Source organism: Oratosquilla oratoria, chromosome 1 (assembly GCF_046742065.1).
Source record: "Oratosquilla oratoria isolate Oo_2021 chromosome 1, ASM4674206v1, whole genome shotgun sequence".
NCBI lineage: Eukaryota > Metazoa > Arthropoda > Malacostraca > Stomatopoda > Squillidae > Oratosquilla > Oratosquilla oratoria.
In genome coordinates, this window is record NC_134777.1 from 58,185,186 (window position 1) to 58,205,185 (window position 20,000).

The 20,000-nt window shown below is 44.0% G+C and overlaps 1 protein-coding gene across 3 annotated transcripts in view; it reads left to right on the forward strand.

Annotated features, from left to right (window-relative positions):
* Positions 1–20,000, forward strand: part of LOC143028660 (uncharacterized) — a 245,980-nt gene that overhangs the window by 89,967 nt on the left and 136,013 nt on the right. The window contains exon 1 of one of the 3 annotated variants that reach the window (XM_076191180.1): positions 18,890–18,928. The exons of the other annotated variants lie outside the window; for them this stretch is intronic. Coding sequence (XP_076047295.1) covers positions 18,905–18,928 — 24 coding nt within the window. The 5' untranslated portion in view covers positions 18,890–18,904. Of the gene's footprint in view, positions 1–18,889; positions 18,929–20,000 lie in introns of those variants that run through there. 3 annotated transcript variants of the gene reach the window in all.

Consider the following 20,000-nt stretch of genomic DNA (forward strand, 5'->3'; position numbering starts at 1 on the left):
ACACACACACTTGCGGATCCTGGCACATTTGTGCAGGTGTAGGTACTGTACACCTGCACAGCCCCCAAACACACACTCGGGTGAGTCATTCAGTGCATGTGGGCCCAGCTGGAATCGATACAGACATCGTCCTGCCTACCTGCCGTTCAGCATGAAGCATAATGGAGTGTCTATGCTGTCACGAACTTACTCTCTCTCTCCTTCCTTCAGTTGAATGAAATTATCTGATGCTAACCATAACAAAATAGTAGTATTTACTCCTGGAAAAGGGAGATGTGTATTTCGTGTTGTGTACCACAAGAAACCCCCAACCCCCCATGTTTCGATATGGGGGTGGGGGGGGAGACACGTAGTCTTCCCCCCAAACTGTACTCTTCCTCCCCATCACCCCCAACCTCTTACTATCTGTTTTTTTCTTGATGATGTCACCCTCCCCTCTTTCCTGCATCACTTCATTCCGGTAACTCCCTCCTCCTCTTCTTCTTCCTCCTCCCCTCCATGTACTTCTCTTCCTCCTAATTCTCTTCCTACTTCTCTTCCTCATTTTCCTCTTCTTCCTCCTCCATTTCAAGTATGTTATCCGCTCTACCTCATTCATATCCTCCCTCTCAGTCTCTCTCCCTCTCCTTCTTCTTGTGTGTGTGTGCGTGAGTGTGTGTGTGTGTGTGTGCGTGAGTGTGTGTGTGTGTGTGTGCGTGAGTGTGTGTGTGTGTGTGTGTTTCAGTGCGTTCCAGTGCGCGCGCGCGTGTGTATGCGGTATCTCACGCAGACCTCCTGTCTAGTTACACCCATGCTTTGTGTTTCCCACACCCGTATCGCGCGTGTGCGCGCACCTGAAAGCCGGCACCCTCCAGTAGGGGGTGGGGGGAAGGGGGAAGAGGAGTATTTTCCTCCCCACCCAAGCCGGCACCATGGGAGGGTGGAGCGGGTGTGGTGGGTGGTGGTGAGGGAGGGAGGGCGCTTTCTCCAGTACACCCCACGTTTGTAAACATCCAGTTTAGGTTGAGAGAGAGAGAACAAGGCTGGAAGAGGGAGAGATACTGCGTGCACACACACACACACACACACACACACACACACACACACACACATACATGCACTTTCACGCACGCACACACACACATACATGCACTTTCACGCACGCACACACACACAGCGCGCGTTTTTGCAGTATTTGCGAATGCAAATGTGTACAATTCCTGCATCGTCTTTCGTTTCATGCGCATGTGTGCGCGCGCATACATGATAATGGTCTTGTACATAATGCGAGGCTCTTCGGTCGCTCCTTGGCTCCTGCCGAGATATTTGAGCTTTTATTTGAGGGTCCTCGCGAGGCCGAGACCTGGAACGCCTTAGCATCGGGTGACGGAGGCGCTGTAGGAGGGAAAGGTGGGGTCGCTCTGGACGGAGTGCATATCGCCGACACAGCCGGCCACCCGCCGCCACGTGGTCAACAAGTGTTCTTTCCCCTTCCCCCACCCCTTCTGCGCGTGCGCAGGCGCACTGGTGGAGGCAGGGAGGGGGAAGGGGGAGCGAGGTGGGGGGAGGGAACTTTGGTTCGTGCACTGGCATGGAACTTTGCAAATAAGGGCAGACTGTCTCCTGAGTGGTTCAGCAGGCCTCGGGGGCAGAAATCCTTGGCCATGTAGGGTGTTCGTCTCGCCCAGTCAGAGAGAGAGAGAGAGTGTGTGTGTGTGTGTGTGTGTGTGTGTGTGTGTGTGTGTGTGTGTGTGTGTGCGCGCGCGCTAGCGCGCGCCCGGTGCGGGGTGTCCCCTTTTGCGAGTCTCCATCACCTAGTCGCTTACGGGAGTTGGGGTGGATACCCACTTCTGGTATCCTGACGGAAAGATGTTCGTACACTTTAGGATCCTTTATACAGAATAGTTATTCTGTTAACCGCATTTGGTTAGTGTATATGTAACATACAATTATGTAATAAGGACATCCAAACAAGGCCCGGCTTTGTTGGATGTTAGGAGTGTTGAGAAGGGCACTGCTCTCTGGGCAGCCTTACTCACGGGTTGTGCCCCTGGGCACTACCTACCTGCTGGGGAGATGTGGGGGTGGGTGGTGTAAGAGGTGAAGGAAGGAAGGAAGGAGGGAGGGAGGGAGGGAGGGAGGGGAAGGGAGGTGAGGTTCGTTGGTTCGGCCCTGATCGGCTCGGGTCGGCTCCGCTCGACTCCTGAGGAGACGGGGAGGGCTCTCAGCCACCGCCTGCAGGGCCCAGGAGACTGGAGGAGGGGCAGTCGCGAGCTGCCTTCCGGCGAAGGAGGTCCTAGGTGTGTCGCGGCCAAGAACGCCCTTCTTCATCTCTCTTCCCCTCGTTCTGTGCCGTCGAAGACGCAACAAGTGGGGGCGCAATGTTCCTGGTGGAGGGGTGGCCTTGGAGGTCCTCTAAAAGGGGTCGACGTGTCTGGCGGGGGGTGACGCTCCTCCCCACCCTACCCTATCCTGACGCGGGGTGGGGTGGGGTGAGAAGGAAAAGACTCCACCAGTGACGTCACGACCAGGAAACAGGTAGGTACCTGTGGAAGGGCTGTAGGGTGGGGTGGGGTGGGGTGGGTGAAGAGGGGCACTGAGTAAACTAAGCATCCGCAGGTGTGTGAGCAGGAGGAAGAGCTGTTGCAGGAGCCCAATTAAACCTATTTTAGGCAATCAAACCCAAACGAGATCCCTCTCATCAGTGGGTTGTTCTGGTCCAGTGTGCAGGTGTTGGGAGTGATATTGCCTCGTCTGCCTGCGAGTGGGTGGGGTGGGGGTGGGGTGAGGAAGTTTGGACCCCTTTGACTCTCATCGAGGGAAGGGGTGCCACGGGAATGAAGAAAATGGTCCCGGGGGAGAGCACCATTGGGAACCACGGAGAGTGTGTGGGGAGGGGGGAGGGGAGCCAATCCGGAAGGCCCTGATCCTCCCAGGAGAAGGTTAGTGCCAGTGATACGAATAAATAACGTGGCACTGAAGGGTTCGAAGTCCCCGTAGCCGTTACAGACGTCATTTCATGCATTGTCACGGGCGTTACGGAAGAGTTTTTAGTCACGGGGGTTGGGGTGGTGGGCAGGTTGTGACGAAAGAGGTTCAGGCTGCAAATGCCGAATGGCACTGGTTTAAATGTAACATACGCACGTGGGGTAAGGACTGTGCCCCTTGATGGGCTTGTAGTGTGCGTTTGCGCGCGCGCGTGTGTGTGTGTGTGAGAGAGATAGAGAGAGAGAGAGAAAGAGAGCGTGTGCTTCGCCATTGCGTTTCTTGTACACGTAGTAATGGATATATCTGTTCAGCACGAATGTGTTTTTACGTAAAACGTGTATTTCTGCCACGAACACCTGTGTTCTCGTGCGTGGAAGCGGTCACACATGTGCGAACACGTGTGAATATTTCCATCCCCACTCGGTCTATCTCTCTCTCTCTCTCTCTCTCTCTCTCTCTCTCTCTCTCTCTCTCTCTGTGTGTATTTAATTTATTTTGATATACAGGATTAGATCTATATTTTGTGTGTGTGTGTGTGCCCGTGTGCGTGCGCTCGCGTCCTTATGCACTCGCACTTACCTTGATGAGGGCGGCATCGATTATTATGGGTGCGGGCGGAGATGGTGGTGGTGTTGATTGTATCATGGTGCTGATTGTATTAACGGCGCTGAGTCCGATTTTTGTCGACGAAGGCTAACCGTGGGTGGAGGCGGAGGGGGGGGGCATTCCTCGTGATAATTTGGTGATAGTGATGGTGGTGATAGTGTTTGTTAATGCGATGGTGACCGTTGGTTACGTAGAGTGTTGGTGGTGGTGGTAGTGGTGGGGATATGGATAGTGATGGTGGTGGTGGTAGTGGTGTCGCCAGCACAGCTGTGTAGTAATAATCGGCGACAAACAGCTGCGGCACCACCACATTCACCACATTTAACGTATCATCCTCACCCTTCAAGATCGGGGTCGACGATAGCGTCGCTTTCAGGAAAGTGTCTCTCTTTCGTACCGGGTGCGGGTATTTTTATTTTGGATGCCGTCAAGTGATTTTATTCGTCACTGTGGCACCCTCTTAGTGGAGACACTGGTGGACACAGCTTTAGTGTTCATGGTGGTGGTGGTTGTGATGATGGTGGTGGTGATGGTTGTGATGATGGTGGTGGGGGTACCGGTGATACGTCATGGTGCCAACGAGGTGGTTTTGCGGTCACAGGTACTCAGCAAACAATCTCCCCCCACCTCACCTCCCGCTTCCTCCTCCTCCTCCTCCTCCTCCTTCTCCTTCTTCTCCTTCTCCTTCTCCTTCCCCTCTCCTCTTCCCTCCCTCCCTCCCTCCCGCCGAAGTATCAAGCTCCCCCCCCTCTCTCTCTCTCTCTCTCTCTCTCACACACACACACACACACACACTCTCACACACACACACACACACACACACACACTCACACACACACACACACACACACACACACACACACACACACACACACATAATCACTACTCCGGCGTCGCCGGCTTGAGCAGATTGCTCCGGCTCTCCGTCTCACTTTCAGCGCCATGAAATAAAAAAAAAAAAAAAAAAAAAAAAAAAAAATCGTTCTGAAATGCAGAAAATTCCGTCTATTTGGAATCTCTAGAATTTTGAAAATTTCCAATAGCCTTCACGAAAAATTCCAGAAGCAGTCTTAGATTTTGGGCTACTATTTAAAAAAAAAATCTAATATCACATATTTCCGAATTTTAAGGATCCCAATGTAGAGAGGTATTATTAATTCACAAAAACTGTAATTATAATGAGGCACCTGTAATCCAGTAATTACAGTAATTAGTCGCACGTGTCCTGATTCAGCCCCCATGATGACTAAAATCGTCTAACGTTGGTCAGAACAATTTATTGGAGTTGCAGAAAAAAAATAAATTCTATACCTTGACTGTTGTATTAACTTCGTTTACTTCTTTCTAGAGTACTTAACAAACATATTGTTATATTTTGTTATTTGTTATGGAAACGTTTGTGCCACTCTTTCAAATATGTTGATCAAATTAAAAATATCTTCTGTCTCTGTTATCACTTCATCTACGGGAATAGGCTTTCATGATCGGTTCACATTTGAAAAAGACACCAACGACATGACGTCACGAAATGGTGGCTGACTCGACATGACGTCACGAAATGGTGGCTGACTCGACATGACGTCACAAAATGGTGACTGACTCGATTTGTATATCTGTTCTGGCACTTTTATTTTTATTCTCTTTAAGATTTGTAAATGAATAACAGTAAATGCAAACGGGATTATTTTGAGTTAGGACATTATTTGATCCACTTAGTATAATATGGGGATACATAGTTGTGTAATGTTCTTATTATCATAATTATTGTTGTTTTGTTATTATTTGGAGTATTGCTATTATTGTTATTATTATTATTCTTGTATCCTATATTCCGGCCCTAAGGAGTGTAGATTCTTGGCAACGTAACTATCCGGCAACAAACTAGTTATCACAGCGGCAACATAAATAAAATCCTGCTCTTGGCGCAAAACCAGTCACTTTCTGAATTTCACGCTGATGCCATTATTATGGTGGATGTATGAGGCAAACATACATACAGAGCGTCCCTTTATATATACAGTAGATCACTACTATTATTGTTATTATTATTAATATAATTATTGTTGTTGTTATTATTATTATTATTATTATTATTATTATTATTATTATTGTTACTAATGTTTTGTTCCTTGTATCTTATTTTATTTATTTATTTTATTTTATTCATTTATTTTTTTGACGGTTTGCGGGGCGAGTACCCCGTTCGGACCTCAATCTTGCCAGTGGTTCGAAACTGTTCATACATGAACGCTATGCCGTAACGATACTCAGAGGAAGATGGTGGATCACACACAAACACACACACACACACACACACACACACACACACACACACACACACACACACACACACACACACACACACACACACACACACACACACACACACACACACACACACACACACACACACACACACACAAGTCACTTCAGGTCCGACGTGAGCAGCAGTGGTCGTGTTCCATTACTCAGAGTGGGGTGAAGCCCTTCCTAATCTTTGCGCCACGGCCAGGATTCGAACAGACGCCGAATTCACCACGCGGTTACAAGACGCGCCCTATACCAACCGAGTCACTGCGGGACCACCGTTCCTTGTAGTATTTAATTTTGCGAAGACAAATTATGATAAAGTAGTGGAATATCTAAACAACCCCCCCTCCCAATTTAAGTAGAATTCAGGTTTTGATCCACGCAAGCCACAACTTTTTTCATAGGGAATATACCTTTAGGAAGAAGCGCTTATGAGCCAGTGGTCGTGAATGGCTTTGCGTTGTATTTCATCAACGGATTTAACGGTCTTCGGTTTGAAACTGGAAAGGTCGGTTAGGGAGCTGCCCACCTGTGCCTTTACTTTTAAAACTGCGACCGTGACGAGAGAGAGCGCGCGCGCACACACACACACACACACACACACACACACACACACACACACACACACACACACACACACACACACACACACACACACTAAATAATTTTCCTATCGTAGAGTATTTCATGATAGCCCTTGTTTCTAGGAATTTCTAGGAGAGAAATAATCGAGGTGTGACTAACCCCGTACCCTATGGAAGCGTCGGGGGTGCCCCCCCCCCGGAGACGAATAAAATCGCCTGGCGGCAGGCACGGTGCGTCAGAGGTGAGATTTGGACTGGGAGGCGATGTTGATGAGTCTGGGGGCGGCCACGTCAGGAAGAGGCGTGACCCGCGCATCAACAAAGGTGGCCCGTGGCTTACCTCCTTACTAAACAGTTTTTAACCTAACCCCCATTCCCCATTATTCAGAGATGGGAGGAGGGGGCCTTCAACATGGAGGGATGAGGGTGAGAGAGAGCGGGAGGGAAAGTGCTGGGGTAGGCTTGGTTACAAGGTCTGGGGAAATACCGGGGACTTCCTGGTGAATAAATCCTTCGTTGGTGAGGAAGTGTGTGGGGGGGGGCGCCGTGGAGAAGAATAAAATCTCTTGGGGGACGGGAGAGGAGTCGGGTGAAAGTACAGAACAGTACGGAAGGGACGAGTGCGTTCCATTTTTTTTTTTTTTTTTTTATAATTTTCCGCAATTGAGTGGTGAAAGGAATTCATCTGTATTGAAGAGATATGGATTGCAGACTCGAGGGAAATGTGAAACAATAGAAAGTGACCCAGGAGTCTCTTCTAATTATATAAATGAAATTTCGACCACATTTTTTTTTCTTCCTCTCCAGAATCCCATTTCGTCAAACTCCCAAACGTACCCTAACCTGATCTAGGGAATTTGGCGTTTTATTTGTTTAGTTATTATATATATTCGTTTATATATTTATTACTATTATTTTATATATATATATATATATATATATATATATATATATATATATATATATTGGAAAACGGGGTTAGGCGAAATGCTACGTGGCAAAACATAGATTGCTGAAATGCAATGTGGCCAAACGCGATTTGGCTAAACACAACGTTGCAAACTGATTTGGCGAAATACATTGGGACAAAACGTGATTTGGCTAAACACAACGTGGCAAACAGTGATATAGCGAAACACAACGTGGCAAAACATGATTTGGCGAAATGCAACTGGGTGAAAATGAGGCATCACCGTGATTCGGATCCGTCGACAGCGGCGGGGCGCCGGAAAGTACCGGTGAGGAAATTCGCGCCTGGGCCACAGCGCCCGCTGCCGCCATTCCGGGCCTGCCCCGGATACACACTGGATCCCTCTTGTCCGGGCGAGGCCCCGGACGTCAGCCGGATATATATATATATATATATATATATATATATATATATATACATATATATATACATATATATATATATATATATATATATATATAATTTTTTTTTTTTTTTTTTTTTTTTTTTTTTTTTTTTTTTTTTTTTTTTTTTTTTTTTTTTTTTTTTTTTTTTTTTTAAGGCTGTCAGTACACAACCACAATGACGCTTCCTCCCCCTCTCTCCTTCCTCTTCCTCTTTTTCTTTGGACTGCCCACCACATTTCTTCTCTTCCTCATATTCCTCATTCTTATTACCTTCATTTACGTCCTGATGTTCCCAATCTTCTTCATCCTTTTCCTCATTTACGTCTTCCTCATTATCATCGTCTTCCACGGCCTCCTCCTCCTCCTCATCATCATCATCATTCTCATCTTCCTCGACTTCATCCTCATCTTCCAATTTTTCTCAGCCTTTTCCTGCTTATCTTCATCCTCATCCTTATCTTCGTCATCCTCAACCTCATCTTCCACGTCTTCATTCTCATCCTCATATTCGTTCTTATTCACATCCTCATCCTCATCATCGTCTTCCTGGTCCTCATCATCTTCATCCTCGACGTCATCCTCATCCTTGTTCACATCATCCTCTTCCTCATCATTTCCACCATCAACCTCATCATTATCCTCCTTATCCTCATTTTCTTTTACGTCCTCATCACCATCCTTATCAACCTTATCATTCTCATCTTCCTCATCTTCTTTTACATCCTCTTGATCTTCACCTACATCACTATGGGTGCCCTTGCCGAAGAAGGGTTACTTCCTCGGGCACTGGAAGGCATAATTACTCTCGCCTCTTCCCTCCACTCTCCTCACCCTTCCCGTCACCCTCACCCCCTCCACCTCCTGCATCAGGCATGGGGAGTTTAGGAGGTTGAGTTGGGGGTGGGGTGGGGGCAAGGGGGGGGAGCAGCAGAGGGGCCAAAGTACGGACACCGTTGAGTTTACTCAATGACTCGACAGCTTAATGCCGTCCACCCTTCCTCCCATCGCGCGCGATCACACACACACACACACACACACACACACACACACACACACACACACACACACACACACACACACACACACACACACACACACACACACACATATGCTTCCGCGTTGGACCTGGATAGGAATAACCATTTTAATCTAGTACAGACCCACCTACATATATAAATAGCCTAGCCCCACAAGCGTAAATGGTCCCTCATAAACTGACTAAAATAAATTGTTTTAGCCAGAATAAAGGCTTCAGAAGTTACAAGAAAACTATTGAGTGTTTATTGAGTCTTTATAGCTCATTATCTTCCAGAACCCCTCCTTGAGCTGAATAAAATCGCCTGACTTAATAGCCTGAATAGATCTTAATTCAACCCCCACGTTGCCTAAGAGGGTGTCCCACGGCTGTGCCGTACGACAAGGATGTTGCGGCACCATAAACTGGAAATCAGCCAAACCCACGGCTGAATGAAATCGCCTGGCGGTCAAACGGTGAAGAGAAGGGCGGAATTTTCACGAGTGAAGATCACCTTACCTTTGTCACCCTTTGCCGAGCTCCCACTCTCCCCCAGCAACGTCACCAGTCTGGGCCACCCATCTCTGGGGCACCCTTCACCACCGCTTCACCCGTCATCGCCCCCGGTCACCCATTCCGTTGGCTGTATTTCCTCGAATGTTTCTGATGTTTTGTTGCTTAGGCATAGAAATGAGGTTTTATTCTCTCGTTTTCTTCATTGTTTTCGTTTCTTTACGTTTGTTTTTCCTTTTTATCTCCCCCCTCCTCTCTCCCTCTCCCTCTCTCTCTCTCTCTCTCTCTCTCTCTCTCTCTCTCTCTCTCTCTCTCTCTCTCTCTCTCTCTCTCTCGTTCCTTTGTTCATTGGTTCTTACTCGTACTCTTAGTGATGTCGTTTTCACACAGCTGTAACACTTACTTCCTCTTCTCTTCCAGATAAACAGTGAATCGTAATAACAATCACATTCATCTTCGTCGTCGTTGTCTTTCCTTAACCACCCAAAGAAACCTTTGTGTGTGTGTGTGTGTGTGTGTGTGTGTGTGTCCGCGCCTTTGAAGGATGCGAGCTCACGTCCCTCCTCGTCTGAACCCCCTTTACCTCTCCCCACGAGGGATTCCCACCTCACGGCATATATGCTTCTTGCGTGGTGGTTCACCAGCAAACTAGACTAACCTGTCACTGTCGCCTTTTCCAAGGTCTGAATAAGAACAGGGCGCTTCACTGTAGAGTAGAAAATTGGCGATTTGACATTATATATATACTAGCCAAATTACCCGCGCGTTGCTACGGGCAAATGATGATCATTTTAATTTTGATAGAATTTGTGGAGAAAAGTTAAACGTATCAATATAACTCAATGGAAAAGGTAACAAAAATAAAATGTTAAGAAAGTAAGAAAAAATCAATTTGAGGAGGGAGACGCCCTTTGGAAATAAAATGTACTTATCCAAGTAATCTGGGTTATGGTGAATATATATGGTTTGGGGGGGGGGGAGTTCGTGAACAAACAGACAGAGGCTACTACTTTATTATAGTAGATACAAATGAAAGATAGTTATCCAAGTACCTTGGGTTATAAGGTTTCAGAATATATAAGTTTATAGGGATGTATCTGCAAAAACCTAGGAGTTCGTGAATAATCCATAACCTAACCATACCCCACTTAACATTAACCCTTAACCCTAACCAAAATATGTATTTTTTTTAGATGAGATATAGTTATCCAAGTACCTGGAGTGATAGGGTATCAGAATATATATAGTTATGGGGATCTATCTCTTAACCCTAACCAATATATATATATATATATATATATATATATATATATATATATATATATATATATATATATATATAATTGGAAATATAGTTATTCAAGTATGGGGGTCTATCTCCAAAACCCTAGGAGGAGTTCGTGAACAGACAGAGGCTACTACTTATTATAGTAAAAAAAAAAATATATATATATATATATATATATATATATATATATATATATATATATATATATATATATATATATATATATATATATAACTCGGAACCCCTCGTGACTTTAGCAAAGAGTTTGATAAGGTGCCCTACCAGAGACTTCTAAATAAAATCAAAGCCCATGGTATAGGAGGAAAAGTGTTAGAATGTATTAGAACTTGGATCAGTGACAGAAAACAGCGGGTCACCATAAACGGTGTAAAATTCAGGGGGGAGAGTGTTTCTTGTGGGGTCCCCCAGGGCTCGGTTTGGGGTCCCTTGTTGTTCATTATGTACATAAACAACTTAGGCAATGGGATTAATAGTAATGTTAGTAAGTTTGCGGACGACACTAAAATAGGACGCCTGATTAGGTTAGAAGACGACGACACTCTGCAGGATGATCTTAACAAATTGTACACATGGTGAAATGGCAAATGGACTTCAATATCTCAAAATGCACCGTGTTAAACGTAGGGCTACACAACCCCGAAAGCAGATATAACTTAGATAACACGTTTTTAGAGAAAACTGAGTACGAGAGAGACTTGGAAGTTCTAGTGAGTCCTGACCTTAAATCTAGGAAACAGTGTATTAGCGCCAGGAATAAAGCTAACAGAGCATTAGGTTTCATTGTTAGGACGGTTACGAATATAAGTGCAGAGGTAATTATCAAATTCTATCTAGCGTTAGACCCATCCTTGACTATGCGGTACATTTTTGGTCTCCGTCTTATAGAATGGATATCACTTCACTAGAATCAGTACAGAGGAGAATGACCAAAATGATACATAGGCTCAGAAATTTACCATACGAATAGAGGCTTAGGGACCTTAACTTACACTCTCTGGAAAGACGCAGAGTGCGGGGTGACGCAAACAAGGCCATCATATAAAGACAACTGGGCAGGACTTGCAGTAATTGAACAAATTTAGATTTGAGAAGGAAATAGGTAAGAATTGCTTTACTAATAGGGTGTTCAACGAATGGAATAGACTTAGTAACCATGTAGTGAACGCTGAATTTATCAGTTGTTTTCTTAAGAAACTGTTAGACAACTTTATGGATGGGGATGACATGTGGTAATAGACATGGAACTGCCTAGTGTAGGCCTTATGGTTTCTTGCAGTCTCCTTCATTATTATATTATTATGTACTTATATCGTTAATTATTATTATTCCGAAGTGAACAGACCTGTTCTTGTTTGGACTTTGTTCTCCCCGAACTCTCCTTTGTCGCTTTGTCCTCCTCAGCCAAACCCCTCACACCTGGCCTGCCTGCCTGCCTGCCTGTCACCTGCATATCATACTCCTATCTTATCGCACTCTCACGCGCCCACACGCACACATTCATATGCGCGTTGACACACACACACACACACACACACACACACACACACACACACACACACACACACACACACACACACACACACACACACACAGAGTAAATTTTTAGCCATCATGGTGTAATCTGGCTCTTTTGCTGCCACTACTATTGCTAATTTTACTAGCATTCTGATGCAACAACTACTACTACTACTACTACTACTACTATTATTACTATTACTACAAATTTTTATACGACTTCTATCCTTTTGGAACTGTGTAGTTCTATTACTTATATCAGAACTCAGCCTACGTCTTACTGTCATTTTCTTGTACTATTGTGCCTTGTTTCTATTCATACATCGTCACGGTTAATCCCAATCTACAAAGTTGTCAGCTTTTGTTGAAATTGTCATCGCAGCCGACATGACGTCATGTCGCGCATTTAGCCTGTCTGTGAATCCAAACCCTGACAGGGCGATATGATGTCACTCAGCCCCCGCCTCCCAGAAAGGTGGACTGTATTTGGTCACCTGTGCACCTTCCAACACCTGAACCTTCTCTCACGCTAGAAGGTTGCAGCGTCCCTGGCACCCTTTGTACAACCTGACACCTTCTACATAGCCAAGAGGCCACATTCGTTTATTTGAATGTTATTGTTCGTCGCCCTTCCCACCCAGTCAGCCTATGGTAGCGACCCAGTGAAGCCTAGAACATTGTCACTTTATATAATAGAAATACCAATATCACCACCATCACGGCCTTCACCACCACCACCCGTGTACACCAAAGAGCTCGTGTAACAGGAGTCAACCCTTCCGGCCGTAACGGGTGCTGGTCTGCCGTTACACCTCGCTGGTGGCGATCCGTAACAACCACTTCTGGTGGATCAGTGGTAACGCGTTTGCTTCACTCCTGAGACCAGATTTCGAATTCCGGCTGTGACATACGTAAGGCTTCCTGCGTACGTATGTGTGCATTCTGTCGGATTCGCCTGGTGTCTTAATCAGGCAGTACACAGCACACGTACAATAAAGGCTCCTGGGTGTAAACTCGGATATTCCTGTCGACATCCTTGTATCGGAGAACCCACATCGTACCTTTGGGATTCCCCTGAGTTTCCCTACATGGATGGGATCGTGGCGATGAGGTTGTTCTTAGTGCAATGTGACTGTTTCTAACTGACAGACTAACTAACTAATAACCGCCAAGTATGGAGGACATTTCGCTTCCGGAGAGCTCGGCACCTATTGGCTGGCACCTTTGGACACCTGGTGTGACGATCTGGCTCCTTAAAGGTTGCGTGCGGCACAATAGGTCAACCACCCCTGACTGTTACTGGTGTCCACTTTTGGCATTGAAATATAAAATAGCGTGGAAGTATAAAAGGGGAAAAAATACATCGACATCGAAGAAGAGCATTTTCATTTATACTGAGAGAGGTTTTCTGGACATTGAGATCGAGGAGGGTGTGGGAATAGGCCAAGAAAAATATGAACATAGAATAGTAAGGTTTCGTTTGTCTTTTAAAGAGGACTCAGTAGTATTGTTTTTACTTTTTGACTGCTGCTTGGCTAGTGGTTACCATAAACTGTTTATGTATTTATTTTATTTATTTATTTATCTATTTGTTTTATTTGGTTGGTTTTATTAATGTTATTTGTTTTTTCTAATTTATTTTGTTTTGTTTTTTGCCACAATCCCGTTAAGGATCCTCTTATGCGACTTTTTTTTTCGTCTTCTTCAGTTTACCTGTCACATTGAGTTTCTCGTCTCTTAACACGGGCGGAAATATGTTGGAGTCTGGATTAAATTCACTTACCTGAAATCAGCTCCTTCCGTGCTGGGTGGCACGCTTTCTCTCTCTCTCTCTCTCTCTCTCTCTCTCTCTCTCTCTCTCTCTCTCTCTCTCTCTCTCTCTCTCTCTCTCTCTCTCTCTCTCTCTCTCTCTCTCTCTCTCTCTCTCTCTCTCTCTCTCTCTCTCTCCAGCTGCCGCCAGACACTTTCATTCAGACGACTGAGTGCCGACCCCTTTGCTATGGTCATCGATGCGTGTCACACTTAAGGAGGAGGAGGAGGAAATCTCTCTCACGACAGTCTTAACTTTAGTTCATACCCTATTACGTAGTTGAACTGATACCATAACACTTTATTTATTTATTTGTTTGTTTTTGCACGTACGTCAAACAAATGTATATGCCATTGAACTGAAAATCACGTGGGGCTGTTGAAAAAGTGTATATGTGTGTGTGATTCACCATAGTCTTTGGGTCACGTGTTGGACTCTTGATCGACAGCTATTTCCCTCCCGAAAGAGAGCTCAGAGCTCGTATATGACCTTACACGAACACACACACACAACTCCCCGCCCACGGGAGTTGGAGTAACAACCCGCAGCGCAGCGATACTGAAATTATTTCAGCCATGGGCGGGATTCGAATCCGGACCTCCGTAGTGGCAGCCGGAAACTCTATCAACTGCGCCACGAGTTGTGTGTGTGTGTGTGTGTGTGTGTGTGTGTGTGTGTGTGTGTGTGTGTGTGTGTGTGTGTGTGTGTGTGTGTGTGTGTGTGTTACCTCAAGCATTTCGATCTAACGCAGACTATGAACTCCGTACAGCCATGAGCAAAATTTATGACCAACAGAGTTTTTCATGATACAGAATTCAAGTTCTTTGTCTGACAATTTTATGTTTATATCTTTTCAGGAAAATTGCCTAACTGAAAGCTAACTAATACTCAGGAAAATATATCACGTCGAAAATATATCACGTCCTTAAAAAAAAATAAAAGAAATAACATTGCCTTTGTAAGAACTGTAGCGTAGGTCGAAACTCTTCCTCGTGACTATACCTATGAGCGCGCGCGCGCACACACACACACACACACACACACACACACACACACACACACACACACACACACACACACACACACACACACACGTACATCCTCGTATATTGACTACATACAAGTTTTATGTATTCATTATTATGGGGGACTAGTTGAACCCCTACGGACCAGAGTCACGCAGCGTCGTTCTTTTGTGATGGAAGGCTAATCTCCACTCGAGAAAGAATGCTGATCTCTTTTTGACTATTAAAGTGGTAGCACACTAGACTAGCATGCTACTTGCTTTTGCTATTTCGTTTGAGTAGAAACGACTAACTTTCGTATTCTAGGTTTAACTTCTCTCAGTACGTCATTCAGGTTCTCACTGTGTGACGCAAGAGTAATATGACATTTGGAATTTTGAAAAACAAAAGATCGTAAACGAAATCGTTTCTACTCAGACAAAGTAGCGAAAGCAAGTAGCATGCTAGCGAGAAATGCCTCGTGTGCCGCCACCTTATGTTGTCTCTCCAAGTAAAGAAACGCTGGTTACCGCCAACGAAGTACATGCATGCATGATTATATATGTATACATAAGCTTCCACATCCATATTTGCATATATTGTCAAATGCGACATCTTTTCTAAGTTGAATGAATATGTGTATATATATATATATATAATTTTGCTTGGAATGTTTTACAAATTTACATTAAATGACGTCTTCGTTTTGGTGGAATAATTATTTTGCAAGAAACTCGTGGAGCCACAAGCACAAGTGGCCTGAAAGAGCACCAGGTTGCCGATCACTGACCTAATGCAACCATATATTGTATCGACGTTTCGTCCTCAGTGTGTGTGTATGTATATATATATATATATATATATATATATATATATATATATATATATATATATGTGTGTGTGTGTGTGTGTGTGTGTGTGTGTGTGTGTGTGTATAAAGATTTACATCACTAGAGCCGACATAAGTAAATGTTAGGTTATTTTGAACAGAGTTGATTATGTCGACAAGAAAAACATGTTGTATGATAAAGTCACGTTTTCTGAACTCCATAAGAATCCACCGGAGTCAGTTAATGCAGAGTTTTATAAGAATCTAAAAAATTATTTGAAAGGGAATGGCTTACTCATTAAACAATTCTCTACTTTGTCACCTTCCTTAGAATATTTGTACAGGTTGATTAAAGCCCATAAACCTGATAATCCTATCAGGCCAAAATCAGCTCTACTGGTTTCTTATATATCTTCTAATTGGCTAGTGTCCATTCTGAGCCCCCTTGTTGGATCTATTTCTCATTCTCACATTAATAATAACGAAGACTTAATCAGCAAACTCAACAGTCTTGACTTCACTTATTATTTCAATTTAGTTTTGACATTAATTCTTTAATTACATGTGTTCCCGTTTTTTATTTGCTTGAGTTTCTAAGAAAAGAACTTCAATCGCACAACTTACTCTAACCTATAGACATTATTATCAATTTGATTAAAATTTGTGTGGTTGACTATAAATTTGTTTCAATGATTAATTTTTTGTTAAAAAATTTTGGTAAGGCCAAGGGGAACCCCTTATCTCCAGTTTTAAGCAATTCGTATATTGCCTCCTCTGAAAGGGAATTGTTAGCTTGTATTTCCCCCCGTAAAATCATCTGGTATCGATATGTCGATGACATTTTATGCATTTGGCCTACTGATCTTAATTTGGAAATTTTTCTTATTAAAATAAATAATTTAGTGCCTTCTATTAGATTTAAAACGGAGTAGAACAAGATAACAAATTGCCTCTTTTTGGTGTTTCTGTTATTAGAAAAAATAGATGTTTTAGGTTAGACATTTTTAGGAAGCCAACCAATTTTTTGCCATATGTTCATTTCTATTTTGCACATCACATTAATACTAAGATTTCTGTTTTTTCATCCATGGTTTTAATAGCGTTTAGGATTTACTGTCCAGAATTTTTAGACCAGGAAATAAGAAGAATATATGACATTGCATTGGGCTTGAAATATCCTAAATATGTTGTAGATAAATTACAATATAGGTCCTGAAAGTCTCATTTTAATACATCCCGAAAAGATGATACATTTTGCAAGAAAAATCTTTTAGTTCTTCCTTTTCCTTTTCATGAAAATCTTGTAAGACTTCCTCGCATCCTTAAGGAGCTCAATATCAGTGTTATTTTCAAAAACAATACCATCAAAGAACTCCTCATTAAAAATTCCATTGCAATAATGTAGGGTGCGTCTACAGTATTGACTGTAAACACTGTAGCTCCTGTTACATTGGCGAAACTGGGAAAGAATTACATATAAGGATGATTTAACATAAATATAGTATAAGGACGTGCCATGGCTAGTGGGGTTTTTGTCCATGAAAGAGACACAAACCATAGCATTAACTGGTACAATGTTAAAAAAAATTGTTTTTAATTTTGTTTTAAAATGGAACATCATTGAATCCAGTTTTATAAAAAGAAAGTTTGATAATAACATCAATTTGAGTTTAGGTTTATTCACACTAGATGAATTTCATAATTAATAGAATAACACAACAGTACCATGACTCATAATTGTGCCCAAATGTCCCTGTGGACTTTTCGGCCACATGGTTGTGTTTTTTTTATTGTTTTATTATTACTATTATCATTTTCTTGTGTATTTGTATATGGGGTATGTATATAGTCTGAAGGTTTTATGTTGCTGTGACCTTCCCCAGTTTTCTTATTTCTGTATAAATATTGTGTTCTATTTTTCTTTCTTGTACTCTGAAGATGTCGCAATGGTCGAAAACTTTTAGTATTCCTAATTTTAATTTCCCTGTGGTTTCTGCGTGATATATATATATATATATATATATATATATATATATATATATATATATATATATGTGTATATATATATCTTTAGTGCTAAATGTACCTTTTACACTGGATGTAATATACGAAAGCGCTCTCCTTCGTTAGTTTCTTTCTTCCAAGTGGTCTACTCTGCATATATATATATATATATATATATATATATATATGCACATTCTTACAAATGTACTTCATATATAGAGGTACATACATATATTTTGGATTTACATTAGCAAAGCATGAAGTCCGCCGGGAGAACTTTCAGTCCATAGAGTGGTGCAGAAAAAATATATATGGCACAGTAAGCGAACAGGCAACATCAATATAAAATTGAATGACAGTTGCCGACAATCGCAAACATATTGCTTAGAAGAATATCCAATGTCTTAAAATCTAGAAATGTACGCGTAATGGGTTTTACGGACTTACGCAAACGTTTGCATACCCAGATACTTAAATATACATTTTCACATCATGTTGGAACACTCGCACGTACCTCTCAGGTCACCGTTTCCTCTTTCTCTTTCTAGTCTGTGTGGTTCCCCCGCTTGCCCCGGGTATCGTATATCCCGGCCTGTCCACGGTCTAGTAATGATAATCTGGTTTGGTTCGGGTACGAAGTCCGTAGCGTATCGCATAGAGTTGCAGGCCCTAGGCTGAGGCATGGTTGGGTGGGTGAGTTAGGTGCTGGGATCTGTGGCTTCCGAGTGTGCGCGCACGTTGTTTGCGAGACAAGTGTGTAAAAGAAGGATCAGATATTTCTTGTTAAATGTGTGGTCACTGATCCTTATGGTGACATAGAGAGAGAAGATAGGGACGGAGGGTTAAGTTAACGGTCGTTGGCATTGTGGCGGCCGAAGCAGACAAATCGGGCCTTCGTCGACATGACGTCACGGGGTAAGAAACAATGTCGCAACGGGAACGACAAAGTCGTGCGTCGTGGTGTCAACGACGACTTCAACGCTTCCTTCCCGTATGTGGGAATCACAGTGGGACCAAGTTTTTTATTTTGGTCCCCAGTTGGGATCGGAGCAGGGTTTGGGACGTGAAATGGGATCGTCGCCATGCTGAGAGATCAAGCCCGATGTGTAAGTGTTGCCATCAAAGTATCTTTTGAAATTATTTCATTTATTAATTTATTTATTTACTTATGCTTTTATTTATTTATTGAGACATCACAAGTGAGTGTTGCATTTCATAAGTTTTGTATGGTGAAAATCGGTTGTCATTTCAGTATGGTGGTGGATGAATTACAATATTATCCTGTTACCATATTTAACCAAGAATTTTTGTTTTATGTCAAAATATCTTAGTACCATCAAGTCACTCATACCCGTGCCAGCCATCCTCGCCGGCGGAAGACCAAAGGTCTTTAGCTGGCCGAGACGTGGTGGCCGTGCAGTGGAGAGTGCGCTGGAGTGAAGTGCAGTCTGGAGGAGTAGTCGGGCTGGAGTTAGAGAGAGTGTGGTAGTGGACCCTGCCATTGGCCCTAGCGTTGGTCCTAGCACAGAGACCCAGGGACGACGATGCATGAGGACACTGGAGGGAGGTAGTTGGAGTGGGGATGGTGACGTTGTTTTAGGGCTGGAAGGAAGGCTTACCAGCTCGGTCGGAAAAGGTAGGTGGAATGGCCACAGTAGGTGACGACGGGTGGGTTGCTTTGGTTGGGCGGACGGCTCCCCCGCGAAGGAGGAGGAGGAGGAGGAGTCAGTGGTAAGAGAAGCATACAAGGCGTGGCTTATAAACAATTCCTTTTCTTCCTCCTCCTCTTCCTCAACCTCTCCCTCCACCACCCTTCCCCTCTTCCTATTCACCGCCTCGTCTCCTTCTCCCTCCGGCACCACCACCCTCCCCCTTTCCCGTCGCACGTGACTTCGAGGTCACGTTGTACTTTCGGCGGGTGCGTCATGGCCGCCACGTACCGGGCAGGCGAGCCTACTGCGCCCCCCCCCCTCCCACACCCAAGACCCCCGAGGCTTGGTGGGTTTTGAGCCGCCGTCCTCCCCCCCCCCAGGTCTCCCCCCCCATCCTCCACAAAACCATTTCGTCTCGTGTTTCCGCCCAGCCTATTCTCATCGTGTCGTTCCTTCCTTTTGTTCGTTCTCTTCCTCTGGCCTCCTCTTCACCACCCTCTCGAATTCAAGTCCTCTCCCGCTCCTC